The 22,416-nt window shown below is 35.2% G+C and overlaps 1 protein-coding gene across 2 annotated transcripts in view; it reads left to right on the top strand.

Annotated features, from left to right (window-relative positions):
- LOC111435950 (ABC transporter D family member 1) overlaps positions 1-20,808 on the top strand; it is a 22,445-nt gene extending 1,637 nt beyond the window's left edge. Inside the window, exons 2-26 of one of the 2 annotated variants that reach the window (XM_023073581.1) lie at positions 773-891; positions 1,890-2,169; positions 5,441-5,665; positions 6,282-6,479; positions 6,624-7,078; positions 7,294-7,423; positions 7,506-7,584; positions 7,817-8,055; positions 8,166-8,470; positions 8,559-8,658; positions 8,765-8,923; positions 10,510-10,609; positions 10,690-10,798; positions 13,847-13,937; positions 14,237-14,361; positions 15,460-15,609; positions 15,692-15,764; positions 16,961-17,141; positions 17,217-17,375; positions 18,599-18,748; positions 18,832-19,065; positions 19,600-19,757; positions 19,858-19,910; positions 19,995-20,073; positions 20,323-20,808. In XM_023073581.1, coding sequence (XP_022929349.1) covers positions 830-891; positions 1,890-2,169; positions 5,441-5,665; positions 6,282-6,479; positions 6,624-7,078; positions 7,294-7,423; positions 7,506-7,584; positions 7,817-8,055; positions 8,166-8,470; positions 8,559-8,658; positions 8,765-8,923; positions 10,510-10,609; positions 10,690-10,798; positions 13,847-13,937; positions 14,237-14,361; positions 15,460-15,609; positions 15,692-15,764; positions 16,961-17,141; positions 17,217-17,375; positions 18,599-18,748; positions 18,832-19,065; positions 19,600-19,757; positions 19,858-19,910; positions 19,995-20,073; positions 20,323-20,409 — 3,981 coding nt within the window. In that variant the 5' untranslated portion in view covers positions 773-829 and the 3' untranslated portion in view covers positions 20,410-20,808. The remainder of the gene's footprint in view (positions 1-772; positions 892-1,889; positions 2,170-5,440; positions 5,666-6,281; positions 6,480-6,623; positions 7,079-7,293; positions 7,424-7,505; positions 7,585-7,816; positions 8,056-8,165; positions 8,471-8,558; positions 8,659-8,764; positions 8,924-10,509; positions 10,610-10,689; positions 10,799-13,846; positions 13,938-14,236; positions 14,362-15,459; positions 15,610-15,691; positions 15,765-16,960; positions 17,142-17,216; positions 17,376-18,598; positions 18,749-18,831; positions 19,066-19,599; positions 19,758-19,857; positions 19,911-19,994; positions 20,074-20,322) is intronic. The other variant, XM_023073582.1, reaches the window with a different exon arrangement.
- Positions 20,809-22,416: the final 1,608 nt, after the last annotated feature.

Here is a 22,416-nt window from a genome sequence, read left to right on the forward strand (position 1 = left end):
CGCCCCCCCCCCCCTCCCCCCCCAAAAAAAAAGGAGAGAAAAAAAGAGAGGAATAACAGAAAAAAGTAGAGAAAATGGAGACAACACAGTTTTCAGTGATTCGACTTATCTTTTGATTATAAAGTTATGATGAATTTTATGCTGATCATATGGTCGTCATATATGGTCCATCTCTCCCTAAAAAAGGAGGAAAGAACAATGTCTCGTGAGATTGTTTATAAGTCTATTGCACTTAACCCCACTATTAATTCAGTGATTAAAAAGGCATTCTACAGATCTTAATTTCTACAAATTATATGGGTTCAAATCACATTGGCAAACCTAGTTAGGAAAAATACTCAGTTTCCTGATGCTAAATGTTAGAGGGTCTAGTATTTATTATGTGGGATTAGGTGAGGTGTGTGCAAGCGCCTAAATACACATGATTACCTAGAAAAAAAAAGATATTTCCCCCGACATTTTCTTCCACAAATGGCCATATTTATGTAGTAAATTATATAACTTTGCACTTCTCACTTCTCTCTCTTTAGTATCTTTTTGAAACATAAGTTTTTGTGTTTTTTTTTCTCCCTTTTGACCTCATATATCATGGCGAACCGAGGCTCCTTTTTGTAACCTCTTGATCTTGGTGGTATCTTCTCTCTTGGGCTCTAGTTTCTCTCTATCAATAGAATTATCAGTTTCATATTCTGAAAAAGGTCTGTTGTGCTTTCTAATTCACTTTATGGCAATCTTATATTGATTAATTTGAATTTTCTTCTTATTTTTCAAGTTTAGGAGATTTTTCATTGTTGATAGTCCTTCAGTGGAGGAAGGTTGATTATCAAAGATGCCATCTCTTCAGTTGTTGCATTTAACCAAGCATCGTCACAATATTCTTGCTTCAAGGAGGTATCACAGATTCCACTACTTGTTTTGTGAATCTACTTTACATCTGAGTTGACTTCATTAATTTGTTTTTTAATAGTTTCTGTTCTGTTATTAGACACATGTATGGTATTTGCCCATTCTCTTGTTTACGGAAAAAAAGAAGATTTATTGTATGGAATTTATTTCTTAAACTGTGTGCAATTTTGTTTTACCGAATAAGCACCATAGTAATCACTATTTAATATGTGGTTAAATTACAAGTTTTGTCCTTGAACTTTCAGGTTTGTCCCTATTTGAATCTAAAGTTTAAAAAGTGTTAATATGTCCTTGAACTTAAGAAAATGTCTAATAGGTTCATGACTTTCAATTTTGTGTCCAATAGATCACTGAATTTTCAATTTTATATCTATTAGGTTTTTGACCTATTTGACATTTTTAAAATTCATGGAGAAGCAAATTTGCAAGTTTAGGGTCCTATTACACATCAAAGTTGAATTTTATATTTATTAGATCAATTAGTTTTCAAATATTTTTATATGTCAGCGACCTGTGCGTTGAGAGACTTAGTAGTCATTTCTTTAAAGTTCAATGACTTGTTAGATACGAAACTAAAAATTCAAAGACCAGTTAGATATATTTTAAAGTCGAACTTTTTTGACACAAACTTGAAAGTTCATGGACTAAATTTATAATTAATATGTTGATTAAGTTTAAGGTAGCCTATAACTTTGCTTGTACGCATTGAGATTATTTTCTAACCTAGTTGTGCGAAACTGTGCAAGTTTGTGTAACTTTTAGTTTTGAAAATTTTAGAATATTTTTGTATTTCTTTTGATGTTTGGAGTCAATAATCAATATCCACTTCCCTTCCAAGGGTCGTATCATTTTATAATTTGTACATGAATCCCATCTCGTTACTTATTATGAAATTTATTCACTTGGTCATTCCTGTTAGCCATAGTTACCATTTGAACTTTGGATTGGGCGGGCAATGAATGTACTTTCATTCTTCATGATAGGAAAGCTTTGCTATTTGCCACTGGCGTTGTTCTTGTTGGTGGGACTGCTGCATATCTGCAATCACGGCGCAGCAGTAAAAAATCATCATCTTTTGACCATGTAAATGGGCTAGGACGTAGTGATGAGAGATCTACAAATTTGGCAACCGAAGGTGGTAAGAGCAGGAAAAGTGCGCAGAAGAGTGGTGGACTGAAGTCACTTCATGCACTTGCCGCTATTCTGTTGTCTAAGATGGGCAAAAATGGTGCCAGGGATCTTTTATATTTACTGGGTATAGTGGTAAGCGCAAGTTATATAATATTATATGATGTGATGATATATTGTCAATTTGGCTTCTTCTTCTCTTCCTTGGTAAATTCTTCGTAGAGTTACTTATATCAAACGTATATAACCTGTATTCTGATAAATCATAGAGTGGACGCTAAATAATTCCATCTCTCTGTATCTCTCTCTCACTTACATGTAAAAAAATGAAAATTCAGATACTTTTCAGTGAATCAATGTTTTAGATTGAATAATGTTGAGCAGATGGCTTGGATCACAAAGGTTGGGTCACTGTTAACTGCGTGAGAATGAGATCACATTGCTCCTGGATGTTGGTGGTTCTTTGTAGAAAATTTTGTGCCAACCGTTTAGCATAGTGGTTGGTGATATAGGAGAAATACAAGCTTTGAGAATTATTGTTCAACTGAGAACAGGCCTCTTAAATGCCTTTCCCCCAAACTGTAATAGATCTCTATTGGCAAGAAGGGTAGGGTAGCTGATTTGTTGGATTCACTAGACAATGAAGTTTCAAATTTACTCCCTTTAATGATATTCAATCTCAAAGAGTTTGAAGGGACATCAGTTTTAGGAATATTATTAGGATGAATTTTAGAAATATTATTAGATACTAGGGACATTTTAGTCACAGCACAATAGGTCGGTTAAGGAAATATGGTTGTACATAGATTGGGTTGGGGGAGCTAGTGGCAGGCTGTTTCTAGAAAAAACCCGTGGGAGAGTTCAGGTATCTTGAAGTGCTTGCGATATTGTATATTTCCTTAATATAAATAATATTTTTTTGTAGCTTCTATTTTGAATTTTTGTTCCTATTATCAAATGACTCAATGGATGTTGGATTTTTTGGGGATAGTGAGGGTATTTGGGCCATTTATGTGGTCTTCAACCAATCTCTCGAAATAACAGCATGCATGACCCTTCAACATTGGTTGTCTAGAAATTCGTAGGAATGTTTAAATGGAGACAGTGAAAATGGACGTTAGAATTTGGATATTGTTCTTGTAGTTCTTTTTCTTCTACCCTACCTCACGTATACAGTGCAAATTATGCATTGGGACAGACAAGGTATGAAAAAAGCAAGGGAATGAGAAGCTTCTCGAAAAAACCTAACATCCCTTCTCCCAAGGATCATCGATTGGTCAAGAAAAAGACATGCATGTAGGCTTTCGAAATAATGAAGAAATATGATCATCCTTTTTTTTTTTTGCTGGAATTTAGTGCTGAGGTTCTGATAACAACAGTTGAAATAATGAAGAAATATTATGATCCTTATTGATTGTGTGCTTCCTATGCAAAAAGTGAGGAAACCTGCCTAAGATATTAAAAATCCTTTTGAATATCTTGACAACCAATCATTGTAAGGTAAAATGTTGAGGTGTCAAACTGGTTCTTCCTTGGAATACCTTAGTAGCTATTGAACAACTTCTAGTGGACCAACCTTGAAGAGAAAATATAGCCTTTTGGGAGAAATTTTATGAGAAATTTGGATAAAGGAATCACAATATGTTCGACAATATTGCTGGAGTTTTTTTCCGGAGAAAATACAGGTGAGAGTACTCATGGGCCTCTTTCTGAACGTTTCTTCTGTGGCATTTAAGGATGGGAGTAATCATGGGTTCTGGACATTGTAGGATTGATAGAGAATCTATCTTTTTTTTTTTTTTGAAAGTTCAGTGAATGGTTATGATGTTGGCAACTTTAAATTGGAGGAGAGAGGAAAAGTTCATCATTTTATATTAGTTAAGTTGTCTGAAAATGAGATAGTTGGAATACAAATTCATATCTGTTTTACAGTTCCTAATATCCTTCGAAGGTCTTAAGCAAACCTAGATATGAAGAAGATTCTTGCTGTGTGCTGAAAATCTCAAATTGTAATGGATGATTTGTTGAACTCTCAACCTTACCTAATGAAAGGATCAAAAGAAAGCGTGTATGTGCCTATGGGGGTGAACAAAGAGGAGTTGGATCTTTTTGAAGACAGAATTGACTCCAAGGAGAGGATGGTGTCGGGAAGATCTTAAATGTTGGAGGACCAACGGTTGGTTAGGGGAGTGAAAGGGGAGGGGGGATCTTTTGCTCTACTAGTGACTGATATTTGGTTGCTAACTGGGAAGACTCGGGTGAAAAATGGGAGGAATGGGTTCTTTATTATTGATCGGGTGCGTACCATTGTGATTACCAAGTTGCGTTTCCATAATGATTGTTCCGCCATATTGAAGGCATTAAGAGAAGTCATAAATTAAGGCTGTATTATTGGTTCTATTTACCAATGGTTATTTTAAGGATATAATTCTTTCCTTTGATGTTCCTGTGTTCGAGCTTTCTTGAAGAATCTTATGATAGATGCTTGGTTGTTTCTTAGACAAGGCAGCTAGTGTTTTTAGTTTTATTTAGTTTGTCATTCGGTTTGGGGATTTGACCTATTGGTGTTTTATTTTATTATTTTTCTTTTCTGGAATTGGTGCAGGGGTGTTACACTTATCTTAAGTTGTTTTTTGAACACTCTTAGCAATGAATTAAATTCTGTGGTTTTTCTTCTTCAAATATTATTAATAGTTGATCTTATTATTATTGTTGTAAATTTTGAAATGCAGAAGGGTGGACGATTATCTTGCTTTTGGTAAAGTTGTTTATATTTTGTCTTGTTTGATGAAGCTTTGTAACTTTTCAATTTCTTAATGAAAAGTTGTGTCCTATTTAAAAAGAAAAATTATTTCTTGTGGGTGCGTTTGGTTTTCTTTTAATGGGAGGAGTTCTTCATAACATTGCTAGTACCTGTCCATAGTATCAATTATAAGTTGTTTTTTTCTTTTTAAAAAGAAAAAAAATACAAAAAGGAACTACATTTACTTCAGAGGCAATTTTAAGATTCATGGGGAATTGAAGATAACCCCTTGATACGAGAGATGGATAAACATAAGTCTTTGTTTGTCATTATTGGAAGAGGAGTAAAACAAGAGAAAATGAATGTAGTAGTATAGAACGCCAGAAAAACCATAAGTTTCTGGTTTCTTACCAAAGATGAATAAATAATAAAAAAGAACATATTTTTCCAACCTAAACGTAGGTCAATTGGCTAAGGTGTATACCCTCAACCAAGAGATGGGTTTGAATCCTCCATCTCCACATGTCGAACTAAAAGGAGAAGAAGAAGATGAAGAATTTATATCTTATAATTTCTTTTTGATGACTGATCTGTATAATATCGTTTGCAAACACTCTTTTTGGTCGTTTTATGCGTTCATGCTTGTTTTTATCACCCATGCAGGTATTACGAACTTCTCTGAGCAATAGACTAGCAAAAGTTCAAGGATTTCTTTTCCGTGCAGCATTTCTTCGACGCGTTCCATTGTTCTTACGTTTGATTTCAGAGAATCTGCTTTTATGTTTCCTTCTCTCAACTCTTCACTCTACTTCGAAATACGTGACTGGGATCTTAAGTCTGCATTTCAGAAAAATATTAACACGACTCATTCACACTCACTATTTTAAGGTACTTCTGGCTACAATTTGTTGAAGCAGCGCTATTGATCAAATGTTTACTCTTTGTATTATCTTCTGTAGATTTTATAGACGGTCCTGCATATTATATTAATGTCTTTCTACCTTAGCATCTTTATTGTAGCTCTTGATGAAGGGTCATTTCTTATTCATTTTATCTGCTTTTAAGTGGAAGAAGATTGTCAAAGAAGGGGTGGGATGTTTGTTTGGTGGTTTATCTAAACTTGAGCAGAAGAAATCATAAAAATGTCCTCCAACTAGTCTATATATGAAAAAGTTCGTACCTAATAACGCTTTGCTCTCTCTCTCTCTCCCCTCCATTTAGTTTGTTCTCATATTATCTTGTGATGGTTTGCTCTCTCACCTCCTCTTTTTTAGATAGGAAAATTTCATTGATACAAATGAAATTTCCGAAGGGAGGCAATTGAAGTTACAAAAAAGACCGATTTCTTTCATACTATCTTGGGTTGTGATGCTAGGAACGTTGTTTTCAAGACCTGTCAATGTCACCGTGATGAAATCCTATAAGATCTAGGTTCCAAATGGGTCATCTTTTATGGCAGCTGAACTAATAGTATCTATATATTCTTCTTTCTTTCTTGTTTCAGAATATGTCATACTACAAAATATCACATGTTGATGGTCGAGTGACCAATCCTGAACAGCGAATTGCAAGTGATATACCTAGGTTTTGCTCGGAAATGAGTGAGCTTGTACAGGATGATTTAACAGCAGTTGTTGATGGTCTGCTCTATACCTGGCGCCTTTGTTCTTATGCTAGCCCAAAATATGTCCTTTGGATTTTGGTAATCCCTGCCGTTAAATTTTCTTGTTTCTATGTCATTAGCTAATGCTTTTCATTTGACATGTGAGATTGTAGATATTTTCTAGAGTTCAGTTTAAAAATTTTAACTTTAATACTCAATCTGATAAAAGATGCTACTTTCCAGGGCTATGTAGCAGTATCCGGAACCTTGATTCGAAAATTTTCTCCTCCTTTTGGGAAACTAATGTCTAAAGAACAACAGTTTGAAGGGGAGTATCGCCAACTTCAATCTCGTTTAAGAACCCATTCTGAGAGCATAGCTTTTTATGGTGGAGAAAGAAGAGAGGAATTTCATATTCTGCAGAAGTTTAGTACTCTTGTCGAGCACTTGAAGATTGTCCTTCATGAACATTGGTGGTTTGGCATGATTCAGGATTTCCTAGCCAAGTATTTTGGTGCCACATTTGCTGTTATTTTGATTATTGAGCCCTTCTTTTCCGGTCATCTCAGACCCGACTCTTCAACTTTAGGGCGAGCAGAGATGTTGAGCAACCTCAGATATCATACTAGTGTTATAATCTCATTGTTTCAGTCTCTTGGAACTCTATCGATTAGTTCAAGACGACTCAATCGTCTCAGGTATTCTTAAGCAATAAATTGGTAGATACTATATTACTGTCTTTAGTCGATGAAGAGTATTTGTCAGCCTCAAAGCAAGCATAAATAGTCTTTGCATGACATGGATGATGAATATATGGATGAAAGTAGTTTACCTTATTAGGAGCATATACATGTACTTCTCTAATATTTATTTATTTGGTTTCATCCTCTTTTCATCTTCTTTGTTATTGCAGTGGTTATGCTAGTCGGATTCACGAGCTGATGATTGTATCCAGAGAGTTGAGCGTTGAATCTTCTCCGCCAGCAATGGGTCATATGAATTGCTTCAGTGAAGCAGATTATATTGAGTTTTCAGGAGTTAAGGTAAATCCTTCGGTGAATTAGCTGAGATTAATTCCACGTGTAGATACTTCAGATTCTATCTTAAAATTGAATTTGCTACCAGGTTGTCACTCCCAGTGGTAATGTATTGGTGGATGACTTGACTCTCAAGGTTGAACCAGGATCTAATCTTTTAATTACAGGTACTCCTTCCATCGGTTGTCATCTTGCTTGGTGTTAATTCTTTACCCATTTAATCTCTATTTTCTGTTTTCTCACCACCTTAAGTCAGATATTTGTATAACCTTAAATTTAATAGTTATGGGATGCCTTATTGCTATTATGTTCAGAAAAATAAACCAGATGCGAAACATTTTCAGACACAATGCTGTCAATGTTATTTGGACTAATGAAGCTTGTTATTTTGTGCTGAAGGTCCAAATGGTAGTGGGAAGAGCTCACTTTTTCGAGTTCTAGGTGGTCTTTGGCCTCTGATTTCTGGCCATATTGTTAAACCTGGGGTCGGCTCTGATCTTAATAAGGAAATCTTCTATGTTCCTCAGAGACCGTATACTGCTGTTGGCACCCTTAGGGACCAGTTAATTTACCCACTAACTGCAGATCAAGAAGTTGAACCACTCACGCACGATGGAATGGCAGAATTATTAAAAAATGTCAGTTTCTTCTTATGGTATTTCTCTTGTAGTTTTAATCTTCAAGTTTAGTGATCATTACACTACTTTTGAGGTTTGATTGTGTTGGCATTCTGTTCCTTTCTATAAAGGTTGACCTTGAATATTTGCTGGACCGTTACCCACCTGAAAAAGAGATAAACTGGGGTGACGAACTATCTCTAGGCGAACAACAAAGATTGGGGATGGCTAGATTGTTTTATCATAGGCCCAAGTTTGCAATTCTCGATGAATGCACAAGTGCTGTCACAACTGATATGGAAGAACGGTTTTGCTCTAAAGTTAGAGATATGGGAACATCATGCATAACAATCTCGCACCGCCCAGCCTTGGTTGCTTTCCATGATGTGGTACTATCCTTGGATGGCGAAGGAGGATGGAGTGTTCATTATAAACGGTTAGATTTCAGCAGTCCAGCTCCATCAACTATCTATGAAATGTGAAAAATGCATATGTTTATTCATTCTACTTCCTTGATAACCCAGACAGGAGGTTCCGCAAGGAGTGATCAATTCCATGAGACCTAAGACAGACCGTCAAAGTGATGCAGTTGTAGTACAGCAAGCTTTTTCCAGTCTTGATAAGGTTGAAAAGCTGTTAGAACTTTCTGTTCCATTGGGTTATATAGTCTCTCCATCATAATGCTGCATGATAAAAACTCGCGATTCTTCCTTTTTTTGTTGTTATCTAGGCATCCAGTTTCTCCAAGTCAGATGCAGGATCATACAATCCAAGGGTGATAGCAACCTCACCTCCTGCTGATAATATTTCTACTCGTCCAATTGTTCCTCAACTTGAAGGAATTCCTAGAATATTGCCACTGAGAATAGCTGCAATGGCAAAAATACTGGTTAGTCTCTCATAAGTCTAACAACGAAACTCCTATTTATACATGCTGCCAACTGATAAACTAGTAACTAAACCTAAAAATAACTGGCAACTGTACTCATATATAAAACAGTGAATCAACAAGCTCATTCCTGAAAACTAGTTGGACTAATAAAATATAAAATAAAAATTGGAATTAGCTCAATTTTTACTGCATCAAGAGCACATTAAAAATGTAAACTAAAATAGAAATAGATTCAACGAGGACAGAAGGAAAAAAGAAAAAGAAGAAAAAACAGACTAGAACCCATTAAGAACTAAGGTACATGAGTGAGATCCTGTCCCGTGGTTGTCAAGCTGGAGGAGGAGTTTACATTTGGGTTTTATGTAGTCCAAAGATTCTGAGTGTTAAGATTTTGGCTGGCTCCGAGGAACCCTAGAATTAGGTTTTGGGCAGTAAAAAGGAGGTCATCCTGATTTATGTTTTATGCAGTCCAGATGTTACATTTAGATTTTGGGCAATCTAGCTTGGGCCCTAAGCCCTAAGCCCTAAACCCTAAACCCTAAACCCTAAACCCTAAAAAGAAGGAATTGGCATTTTGCTCAATTTGGAGTGGATAAAGGGGTGGGAAATTTAGGTTTCGGGCAGTTTATTACAGGTCAAGTGGCCAGTTGAGATAAGTTCAAGGTTGCCAAATATTTTGGATTCTGGAATACAAGGCTATGAGACTCAGGATTTGGGAGCAATCAGAAGATGCAATTTTAGATTTAGTTTTCTGGCAGAAAGGATAGAAGAGAGTCTAGAAGAAAATATGTTTTGATTCTAGGTCTTTACATAGTAGAGAGAGTGGGGAGGGATGAGAATACTCTTGTAGATGTGTGAACGAAAAGTGTAGGAGAGGAACTGACTTTTATTTACTTATTTTACATTTCAAGAATTTTACTTAAGGTGAGGTCTTTCATTTTTTTGATGAAGTAATCTCTCTTATTTTTGTAAATTCTTAATATGAAATATTGATATTTTCTTCTTGTCTGGATAAGTAATATCCATCTTATTTTATCGTTTATTGGGAATTGTGTTTAAAAGTACAACCTTTTTCTCCCCAAATTTTAATTTAATCTAAAAATATAATGTGCCTACAAGATCTTGAAAGTTTAGGGAGTGACTAAAATGATGGTAGGTACTGAAATAGACATTTTGAAAGTTCATGAGCCGGAATGGAAAACTTAAAAGTTTACACGCATAAAGAAAATGTAGAGTGTGAAAGAGTTTTCTCTCCGAGAGGGCCATACACCACAGCATGCAGTGGATTTGCATTTTCTCCAATTAGGTCTACATACAAATTAGCCTGCTGTTCTTGCTGGAGAAACATAACAAAATGACATGAGATGTTTTTATTTTGTTACTCTTGTGTCTAACCCAAACCGTAGTTGGAGTTCCACCAAAGTTGAGCTGCATTCTGAATCAGAATAAGCTTCAATTGTAGCCTATTGATATTCTGAAATAGGCTCAAGTTTTTCTGTTCTAAACGATAGATAACATGGCCCTTAAATACTCTCTATTGTCATTTATGAACATTACTCATCACTGATCTGCTTATTCTGCAGGTGCCCACATTATTTGATAAACAGGGAGCACAGTTGCTGGCAGTTGGTTTTCTTGTGCTATCTAGAACATGGATATCAGATCGCATTGCCTCATTGAATGGTAAGTTTGAATGTCATTGCTGAAACATGAATTATCTTATAAGATTGCCTATTTCATTGGGGAAGAATCAATTTCCACAGGAACCACTGTAAAGTTTGTTTTGGAGCAGGATAAGGCTGCCTTTATTCGGTTGATTGGAATTAGTGTCCTGCAAAGTGCGGCCAATGCATTCATTGCTCCTTCTCTAAGGTGATTTCGGATTCCTTGGAGCACACCATAAAAACCTGAATTCTACAATGAAGTTCTTTTAAGAAAAATTTTCTGCCCTTTTCTCTGCAAATTTTCTTTACAGGGATGACCATAACACGGACTGAAAGCCATTAGATGTTCTTATTCGTTTGGCTTTGGCATTGCAGAATATCTTTCAATTTTTTTATCCAATGTCAATTGCCATGTCATGTGCAATATTTACATGCTCAGGCACACCTATATACTTGCTTTGTCTTATATTTAACTCTAAATATGTTACCTAGTCAAGTAGCCCACACGAGTGGGTGAGTTTGTTGGCAAATGGGCAAGTGTTTTGGTCGGAGCAAGCTTGTTAACGACAATTGTTAGTGTTGGTTATTTCCTTTTGTGTTAATTAATTTTTTGTATTTATGTATTATATTTGCTAGAATTTTATTTCCTCATTTGTAATGAGGGCTTTTTGTATTTAAGAAACCCATTTCTCCTTAAAGAAAATAAGATAGAAAATATACTATTTTCAGCCTGGTATCAAAGGTAAAGATCCTAATTTTTGGAAACCCTAAAACTAACTCTAACCCTAGCTGTCCCTGCTGGATGTAGCTTTTGTTTTTTGTTCATAGTCCCACGCCACCTAGCTTTCGAACTGCTCAACCTGTTATTTTCATTTGCAACTTTTTCCATATGTGCACCATTGGTTGTTTGTTTGCTTCTGCATCGTCATCCGCTGACTGCTCAGCTGCTGCTATTCTCACTGCCGCTGGTGATTGTATTCTGTTCTCGCATTTTTATTGTGTTTTTTGCTTGTGATTTCTTGTTTGGTTTTGTTTCTCCTATTTCTTGTCGATTCTATATTTGAGTTTACTGTTTTGGCTTTGATTTTCTTCAGCAATAATGTTAGAAAATAAGTCATCTATTGCTAAAGTCTTAGGCAATCACATCTATTCCAATGGTCTTTCCTTCCAAATAGCCACCATTTGTCTTAATTGGATAAGTTTCTTCGTTGGTCCCAAAGAGTTTAGATGTATATTCGTGGGCATGGGAAGATTGGCTACTTTATTGGAAAAAAAGTCGCAGACACAAATGACCCGTTGTTTGCTGAGTGGGATGTTGAAAACTCCGTGGTTATGACTTGACTAGTAAACTCCATGGGATAACGTCACTCAGATGTATTCAGTTCTGGACAGTCCATCACAAGTTTTTGAGCTGAATTTCAAACTAGGTGACATGCGACAGGGAAGTTAGTTAGTTGCACAATATTTTCACTCCTTGAAACACATTTGGCAAGATCTCGATCTCTTTGATACATATGAATGGAAGTCAACAGGGAACCAAAAACATTGGAAAAATTGTGGAAGATGGTCGTGTTTACAAATTTCTTGCCTGTCCATATGTTGAATTCAATGAGGTTAGAGGCTTTGGATTACTACTCTTCCAACTATTAATGACGTTTTGTCTGAAGTTTGTAGGGAAGAGAGTGGTTAGAATGTTATGATTGGCAAAAAAAAAAAAAAAAACTATTTCTCCAGTTGAACGATCTGTGTTGGTGGTTGAAGCTACTACAAACAAGGCTTTTGATAAGTCAAACAAGACACATGACATGTCTTGTGTCTGATCCGACTACTGTAACAAACCTCGACATACTCATGTTGGAAACTTCATGGAAAACTTGCAAATTGGAGGAGTTTTAAGCAAAGGAGAGAATAGTACCATTCAACATACTCCAATGCTAATGTTGTTGACTCTAACCCATTCAATAAAGAGAAAATTGATCAAATCCTGAAGTTGAGGTTAATTCTTCCTCGGGTAATTCTAGTGTTTTCTTTTCATAATTAGGTAATTATCCTCAAGCTCTCTCTTGTCTCAATTCATCTCTGTGGATTGTAGATTTTTGAGCTTCTAATCATATGGTATGTTCCTCCCAATTATTTGATTCATACTCTCTTTTCTATTGTAATGAAAAGATTCGTATTGCCAATGGTAGCTAATCTTTTACTTCAAGAAAAGGAACGGTTTGATATGCTCCAAATACTACTTTACATTCTTTACATCTTGTTCCAAAATTCGTCTGTAATTTGTTATTCATCAGTAAAATCTATAAGGATTCTAACTGTCGTGGTACCTTTTATGAATCCCATTGTATCTTTCATGGTTAGGACTCGGGGAAGATGATTGGGCATGCTAGGATGCCTGTTGGTCTTGAATTTCTGCCTAGTTATAAAAAATAGGGGTTGAGCAGTGTTAGTTCTCCTTCTGTTAAAGAAACTATAATGATTTGGTACCATAGTCTAGGACATATCAATTTTCTGCTAGTAATCATGCTGATGAGTGGAAATGGTCTCTTGATAGAAGCCGGTCTTTCCCTTCTCGACTACTCACCAACATGCAGCCTTATACTCTCGCATCTGGCATGGCCCATTCCCAAAGAAAATCAAAATTTTCATGTGGGCGTCAAAACATTCAAGTATTTGTACTCTTGTTATCCTTCAAAAAAAGCTCCATGGATCTCTTATTGTCCAAATTGGTGTCTTATGCCAAATAAACAATGAATCTTCCACCACCTCTTCATCACTTCCATTTGCTGCCACATTCTGGAAGATGATTTAATCAGCTTTCAATTGGCACCTTGCTATCTTGAGAGATATTATCAATATTCTTGAAGTTGCATCATTGACCGTCCTCTTGATAAAGGAAATTATATGGCTCTGATTCATTAGAGCCACTTCTGGCATATATTGCTAGAATGCAATCGGCGTATCTTTGAAGACAAGGCCAATATCTTTGGCACATAGTTTTCCTTCTTTTGTAATTATCTTGTCCAACTTGTTACACCAGCAAGCTCAATTTAATGGCTGCGTGAATATTTTTTTCCGATCTTTTTATTCTATGGATGCCAAACTTTTGTGTTTTTTCATAAACAAAATGGCGACAAACTCTTATATATTGTTCTTTCCATTCAACAAATTTCGTTTCTAGTCTCTTATTTAAAGAAAAAGTCTAAGTTTGATTTATTTTATTCAAATTTAGCACTGATATCCTGCTAATTAACAGGCATTTCACTGCAAGGCTAGCCCTTGGTTGGAGGATTCGGTTGACTCAGCATTTGCTGAAAAATTACATGAAGAACAATGCATTTTACAAGGTACTTGGGTTAGTGTTAAAAAAAAAAACAAGTTACATGGGTTATTGGTGGTTTTCCACCCCGAATACATTTTCTAATTGTGAAAAAGTGTTCATTCAATCAACTGGCTTTTATATTTGGCTTCACAGATCTGCTATATTCTGATGCCGGATTAGCAATTATATGGTCATACCAATAATAATAAGAATAATACTAAAGCATTGTCAAAAGGCTTCTCATTCACGGTTTAGTTAGGCTACTATTTGTTTGACCTTCAATATAAAGACCATCTCTAATGCGAGTTATGTTGCTTCTTGTAGGTCTTTTATATGTCTAATAAAAGCATTGATGCCGATCAGAGATTAACCAATGATCTTGAAAAGTTGACAACTGATCTATCTGGGCTAGTCACTGGGATGGTGAAACCATCTGTTGATATTCTTTGGTAAGTGAAGTTTAGTGGTGGAATATAAGGAATGAGGACTTTGTATTTCTCTGTGTAGTTTGGGTAAACTGAGTACAAACTGCTTTAAAGAAATTTCAAGCTAATTTCATTTGGTAACTTGCAATCGGTAGAAGAAAAGAAGTAAACGCAACACAGAGCACTAGGGAGACAAGAAATATATATTATACTAGTTTTAATTTTCTCCTTTACGATATGCTTTGTTCTATCATGTAGACCTAGATTATGGGATAAGAGATGGTATCGTTGTTGTCACAGTACACATGTATAGGTGTCTTCCGAAAAACTTCTAGTTCTTATTATCCTTTTATCTATATTCCTTCACATATACCATGCACCAAACACTATATTCTATTTCAGCCCTACATTTGGCCACCGTATTTTATGTTGTTCTTCGTCAGATGACTAAGTTACCTCCAACAAATAAACAATAGCCAGAAGTAGACATATGTGGATGTTTGTGTCAAATAAATAAGTCTTGCCACAAGTCTTTGATTTCGTTCCTTCTTTTTTTTTTTTTGGATAAAAAAACACCTAGTATATTCCACGAAAAAACAAGGAATGACTTAGAGGGCTACTAGAGGTAACCCCCAAGAAGCTAAAAGCCATGAGGGCCTTCCAATCATTTGTGATCATAAGGAGGCTATAATTACAAAATCATTTTGTGAAAAGATATCCACCGAAGGCATCTTTGGTATCGTTCCTTAATTCTTTATATCTTAATTTCTGGCAGCTTCCTATTTCAAATTTGGTTCCGTAGGTGCCTCAGCTATCTTGCACCCAAGTAAACCAGTTTCTCCAAGTAAACCAATAATATATTTTCTTTATTTCACAAAGATACCTTTTTTCTCTTATACCTTGAAGTTTGATAGTGGATTAGTGAGAACCACAATATTTATATACTAGGAAAAACCTACTCATGTACAGCCGAATTGAGCAGAAATAATAAGGGTCAGATGGGGGCTTCATAGGCCTATTTTAATCTTTCAGCAGTTAGTTTTTAGTATATAACGAACTGTGTTAATTTGCTTGCTTGTCTCATGTAAATTAAAAATTCTGTTTCTGCTGCTATGGTTTAAGGTTCACTTGGAGAATGAAGATGTTAACAGGTAGGAGAGGAGTTGCCATTTTGTATGCCTATATGTTGCTTGGCCTGGGTTTTCTAAGAGCAGCTGCTCCTGATTTTGGTGAACTAACTAGTCAAGAACAGCAACTCGAGGGAACATTTAGGTAATTAGTTTATTTATTATACTTTTTATTTGTAATGTACTGCTGCAATAGGAGATTGAGTCACGATCATGGATAAATTCAGGTTTATGCATGAAAGACTCCGTACACATGCTGAGTCTGTTGCTTTCTTTGGCGGTGGTTCTCGAGAGAAAGCCGTAAGTTTTCTGAACTCTGCATTGTGTTGTCTAAATGGAAGAAAACGTCTTATTGAAGGCAATGAAATTACAAAAAGAAGACTTTCTGATTAGCTAATATGGAGTGATGGAATTATTGGAAGGAAAAAGGGGCTATTTGAAAATTTATTTTGAGAACAGGTTTTTGATTTTATTATGGGGGACCATTTGAATAAGTTTTCTGCTTCTGGTTTCAATTAATAATCATAATTAGTTGACTTTTGTGCAGGTTGAAACCACTGTATATACATTTTTAGTTCTGGAGGACATAGCATTTCTATTTTCTAAAAAACTGGTTCTTTGTGTGAACATACCGGAAGAAGACAACGAAAAAATAATTTTAAGTATAGTTATTGAAACATGCATATCTTTTTAACCAAATTTTTGTTCTAAAAAAATGTTCCAAATGCTGCCTTTTTTTTTCTTTTTTTTTTTGCTGGTTTTCCAAATTTTTAAATAGGAAAAACTGGGATGTAAGATGGTTCCCAAAAAAAAGAAAAAATCTGATAGTCCATTATATTTCTTAAAACTGTAAAATTAATTTATTAATTTCAAAGGAAAGCAAACCAAAGGAATCCTTGGGATACAAGTACCAAAGAAATTGGGATATCAGAAGAGTAGGAAATGCCACCCAAGCTTAGTGCGTTGAAAAACCTCTTTGTTACAGCTTCTGTAGTAGGAAAGATGAACACAAACCAACACGTCATGTGAGCAATACAAAGAAATCATTTGGCTATGTTAGAAAGGGAAATAGCTCTAATATATTTGAACTACAACACGTAGATTGATTCTTTTTTGTTTAAAGCGGCTTTTCGTTGTTTTTCTTTGTTACATAAAAATACTGGGGATGTAAATGTTAATATGTTACCAACTTCGAGCACTGCTTTTGTTTTGTGTCTTTATTATATTTTGCATTTTCGTCTGTCTTTGTTGGCAAGTTGGATTCAGTATTCATGCTTATGAAATATATATTTGTGCATGCTCGCTTCTGTATGCTCGAGCTATTGGACCATTCACAGCTTGATGGATAAGTAGGATCCTATTTAGCTTCTGGTCTTAGTTTTATGATTTCTTCCTACGAGAACATGTTCATTCACCGAGGGATCATAACTTCTACTCTACTCACAATGAGTTGGCTCATTATAGCATTAAAATTTATTTTTCTTATTACTGAGCAGATGATTGAGTCAAGATTTGATAAGCTTATGGATCATTCATTGTTGAATTTAAAGAAGAAATGGCTGTTTGGCATACTAGATGATTTTATCACAAAGCAATTACCTCACAATGTGACATGGAGTTTGAGCTTGTTGTATGCCCTGGATCATCAAGGTGACAGAGCCATGACTTCCACTCAAGGTAGCTGACTGTCATCTAGAATTTATTGTAAAACTGAACACGCATTCTTTCTTTCTCACCATAAAATTTTCTCAGGTGAGCTGGCACATGCACTGCGATTTTTAGCATCTGTTGTATCTCAAAGCTTTTTAGCTTTTGGCGACATTCTTGAATTACACAGAAAGTTTCTTGAGCTCTCTGGTGGTATCAATAGAATATCTGAGCTTGAAGAGCTCTTAGATGCTGCACATTCTGGTAAATTTTTCTCACCTCATCAATTAGATTGTGGATGGATACTTTGATTTCAGTCGTTTTTACGTTATGCTGAGAATGTTTTGTAAGTTCAATGTTATAGTATGTCCTTTGATGGCTAGTTTGAAGTAACTGGCAACTAAGTGAAAATCTTTTAAGTAAAATAATTAAGTAATTCTTGACGTATAAGGTAAATATTGTTCCATTCATCATATTTAATTTTCTTTCGGCTCCTTGCAGCTAGTGCCTGTGATCTGACTCTTATTGGTTTTTGTAGTTAAACAATTGGAAACTTAATTATTCTGAGTTTTTACATTCTACCGAGTTTCAAAAAATTCATCGAGCTAGCTGATAGTTGCTTCCACAACCTAACTAATTTTAGTTGTATATTAACGGTAACTACTCATCATCAGTAATTAAGCTATCTCTCCTCATGAAAAACATTAGCAATCAAAGAATTTTATCCACCTAACAAATGTGCATATGTGGAAATATCCAAAGTTCTTATCCCTTTGATCAATTCAAGCTCACACTTTTGCCTCCATATCATTGCTCATTTGAAAAGTCAATTTCTTATCATAAATGTTGCCAAAATGACTTTCATATTTATATTCCAGAATTTGAGGATGTGACAAAAAATGTGTGAACATTAGTGGTGTGGCCGAAGGGAAAAGGGGAATGCTCTCCAATAAGTTTTTTTTAAAGAATCTTTATTATGATCAGTAATTATTTAATACAAAAGAGAAATTTCCTATTTTATAGAATTGAAAACAAAGTATTTAAAATACTGGAAAGAAATTTAAAATATTTAACCAAGAATTAACCCAAACGACTAAGGTAACTCTGTACTTTAGTTGGTGCTTTTTGTGACAAAAGTTGTGTGTTGAAATGTAATAAGGTTCAATTCTCATCCATAATTGATAATGCTATCGTTAAATCCTTCAATCCCAGAATACATAAAATGCGGTTGGATGTTCTTTTTTCTTTGTTCTTTTATTTTTTAGAAAAATTAATTAAGGTTCGCATATTCATTTCATCATCCAAGTCTTTATATGTTTTCTTTTCCATATGCTATATTTTGGTGATTATTGAGAAACAGGCTGGTGGAATATGTGACTTTCTGTGTAATTTGTACTTTATCAATTTCAATCTAGGAATTGCTATTTCTACTTGCAGAAAACTAAAGTTCTATTGTTGTATTTCTTTTTTTTCTGGAAAAATTGCAGTTACCAGAGGATTAACGACCAACAAGAGGGACTTTCACTCTGAAGATGTTATTTCCTTCTCCAGGGTGGATATCATTACCCCAACACAGAAGATGTTAGCAAAGAAGCTCACTTGTGACGTTTTACATGAGAAAAGCTTGTTGGTTACTGGTTAGTAAAGTTTTTTTTTTCTTCTTACTTTGTCTATCATTAATATGTTATTTTTTATCTCACGATGTGTACAAATTCTCAAGGCCCAAATGGAAGTGGAAAAAGCTCAATTTTCAGAGTTCTTAGGGGTCTCTGGCCAATTGCAAGTGGAAAACTCACTAAACCATCTCAAAATATCAAGGATGACCAATGGGGTTGTGGTATATTTTATGTTCCTCAGCGCCCCTATACGTGCCTTGGAACACTGAGAGATCAAATAATATATCCATTATCCCGTGAAGAAGCAGAGATGAAATCATCAAAATTGTATGCCGAAGGTAAACATTCTTGCAAATTTGCACCGTCTTTTAAATGGTTGAAGTTCTATTGGATCAATTTTTGTCATTAGTATCTCATTTTGGAATTGTCTAATATATGCACATCTATTAAGCACGGATGTTTTTCTTGGGTAACTGTATGTTTGACATTTGTGAGGCTTATGCCAGACGCTTGTTAGATGTCTCAGATACTTGGACAGTTAAATAAAGTTCTTTTTTTAAAAAATCGGTAGATTACTGAATTTAAAGGGAAATATAAGGAGCAAGATATCTGAACTGCTTATGACCGACTGTTAAAAATTGTTTCAGGAAATTAGTTTCGCTATGCCTGATGGCTCTGAAACAGATGTTTTTGCTAAATATTGATGCTTCAGAAATTTTTTGCTAAGAGTGCCAAAAAACCATTCTGGAAAGAGTTGAATTTTAATGTTCAGTAGTGTGCTTGTTCTTTTCACTATGGTTTCCCTTGGGGCTTAAGAAGTTGAAATTCTTATTATGCTGTTTCCGTTCAATCTGTATCGTTTGTCCACTCAGGTGAAACATCTGTGGATAATAGTCTGGACGCGCATTTGGGAACTATTTTACAGCATGTTAGGTTAAATTATCTTTTGGAAAGGGAGGAAGATGGCTGGGATGCAAATTTGAATTGGGAAGACATTCTTTCCCTTGGGGAGCAGCAGAGGTTAGGAATGGTGAGTATCTCAATTTATCTCATCTGTGAGCTTAAATATTAACTTTTAAGAATTTGCATACAAATATCTTAATTAAATTTATATTCTGTCTTATTGAAAGGCACGCTTGTTTTTCCACAAGCCAAACTTTGGCATCCTTGATGAGTGCACCAAGTATGTTGACCAACTTCAGTTTTCTCCCTTTTACCAAGTCTAACGTTGCATGATCATTAACTATTTACGCCTTTTTTTAACCAGTGCTACTAGTGTCGACGTTGAAGAACACCTATACAAGGTTGCAAAGAGCATGGGTATAACAGTGGTGACTTCATCACAGGTTGGTTCTCTTTCAAGGATATTGATAAATATATCGCATTATGTAATTTGAATGTGATGCACCGCGAATTGAGATAGGAAAATACCTCTCTTCAATTCACAACTTAAATTGAATTATCTACTCAAGTTCATTTCCTGTTGTGATATTCAAGGCTGAAGACTTTGTTCAACAAGATTTTACTATGACCATTAGCTCAACTAGTGGTATTTTGTGAATTCCTCTTACTGTTTCCTTCTCATATTTTTTCAGAGACCTGCTCTAATACCATTCCACTCATTAGAGCTACGACTTATTGACGGAGAAGGTAACTGGGAGCTTCGTTCTATCGAGCAGTAAGGTATGCGTAATAGTCCAACTGAATTTCTTTGGATTATTTCGTCACAACACCCTCTGTTGGAGCACCATTGTGAGAGAAAAAATGGTTCTCTTATATATATATATTGGGAAAAGAGGGTTCTCTATAAATAATATGCATACAAATGGTGTATCATATAGCTCAGTATATGAGAAGAGAAGATGCCATTTATTGATATCTTGCTCCGAACTGTTACGATAGAAGGTAATAAGATCTGACCACACAAGCAGGTCATATCTCTGTAGGGTAGAGAAATTATTTGTACAGGATTTATAATTTAATTCAATTTAGCTTGTAAGATTGGATGGATTATCATATTTTAGGTCCCCACTGAATAAAAGGGAAAAATGATGATATTTGGGAGTGTTTTTCAACGATTACTCAATGATTCTTATGGCCCCAAATAGGATATATCCCTCAGGTCCTAATGTTTTGCTCAAATGCGTAGAGACGGAGAGCTTGAAATATATGCAAAACGTAACATTAACCCAAAATTGAAAGTTCTTGCCAGAAGTTTTGTACTCTATCCCTCATAGCAGTCTTCGGTGGTAACAGTAAACCTTCATTCAGTTTGGCATTGGCTGAATTGCGCCCTTTATTTATTTTTTTACTTGTTTGGCTTTGCTTTCTCTTTTTTCTTCTTTTGACTTGTGTTCTTTTAGTTACATAAAAAGTTCAGTTGCTTTCTTCTGTGTCTTCAGTGGATGTTATCCTTTGCTTTTCTGTGGACATTATCAATTGCCTTTTAGGATGAATGTGGAAGTATTCTTTTTCCTTCCCCAAAAGCTCACAGGAGGGGGCTTGGCACCTCTTCTCTACAAGAGACCAAACCACTTTTGTCTACTTTTGTTCCCAAACTAAGAAAAGGATTTAGACCATTTGGGAACGGGCACTAGTGTTAGTGCCCAAAATGGAACTGCTAGGGATACACATTTTAAATCGTTAGACCATTTTAAATCGCTAGTGCCCAAAATGGAACTGCTAGGGATACGCATTTTAAATCGTATACTGTAGTCTTGACCACCTAAATGTTTTAAAGAAGAGAGCATAGCTAGAATATAAACCAAAAAAATTTCGAAATGCTTGGGTAGTAAATTTTATTTTTTAAAACTAATAATGTAGGAAAAAAAAAACCTAAATACCATGAAGATTGTACCTTAATAATTTAGTAAATTGTACCTTTTAATTGGACATATAAAAAGACATCTAATATATTCTACAAATCTCTTTCAATACCATGAAGAAAAAATTACTAGCCTTCAATTATTAAGATTTAATTTACCTCTCCGCAATTATTAAGCTTTCTGGGCTATCCCATGCTCTGTTTTTGTTTTTCAATTTTTTTTCCACAGCAAAAAATTAATCCCAAAGTCGTTCTAATTGATGTTGAATAAAAAGCTAGCAAGGTTTTCCTTGGAGGATAAAAATTTACCCTCATGATTTCACCTCCATTATTACAGGGGTAAAAAAATCTCTCTCGTGTGTACGATAGTGAGTGAGTGATTTTATTAAACCGGTGATGGAGAGATGAAGGCACAACGATTGCGAGATGTACATAATTGTATCTTGCTGACTGAGTTGAAGACAATATGATATGAAGATATGCATGTTTCAAACTAATTACAATGGAAAATTTTAATTTTTATTGAGATTAATCTGTTTTTTTATATATAAAAGTATAACTATTAAAAGGAATGTTGATATTATGGGTGTATGTTCAACCCAACAACCCGGACCAACCCAACCCAAACTATAAGAGTTGGGTTGGGTTGGGTTGGATTAGCATTTCGGGTAGGGTTGGGTTGTGAAAAGTTTCGGGTTGGGTTACCCATCCAACCAACCCGAACTTTTGGGTTGGGTAAAAAAAAAATCTTCCGACCCGATCCAACCCAGACCATGTACACCCCAAGTAGACATTGGTTTCCAACGAAACATAGTCTCTTTTACATCCCAGACGAGTATAATACAAATAGTTATTATTTCATCCA

This window comes from Cucurbita moschata, unplaced genomic scaffold (assembly GCF_002738365.1).
Source record: "Cucurbita moschata cultivar Rifu unplaced genomic scaffold, Cmos_1.0 Cmo_Scf00051, whole genome shotgun sequence".
In the NCBI taxonomy this organism is placed as follows: Eukaryota; Viridiplantae; Streptophyta; class Magnoliopsida; order Cucurbitales; family Cucurbitaceae; genus Cucurbita; species Cucurbita moschata.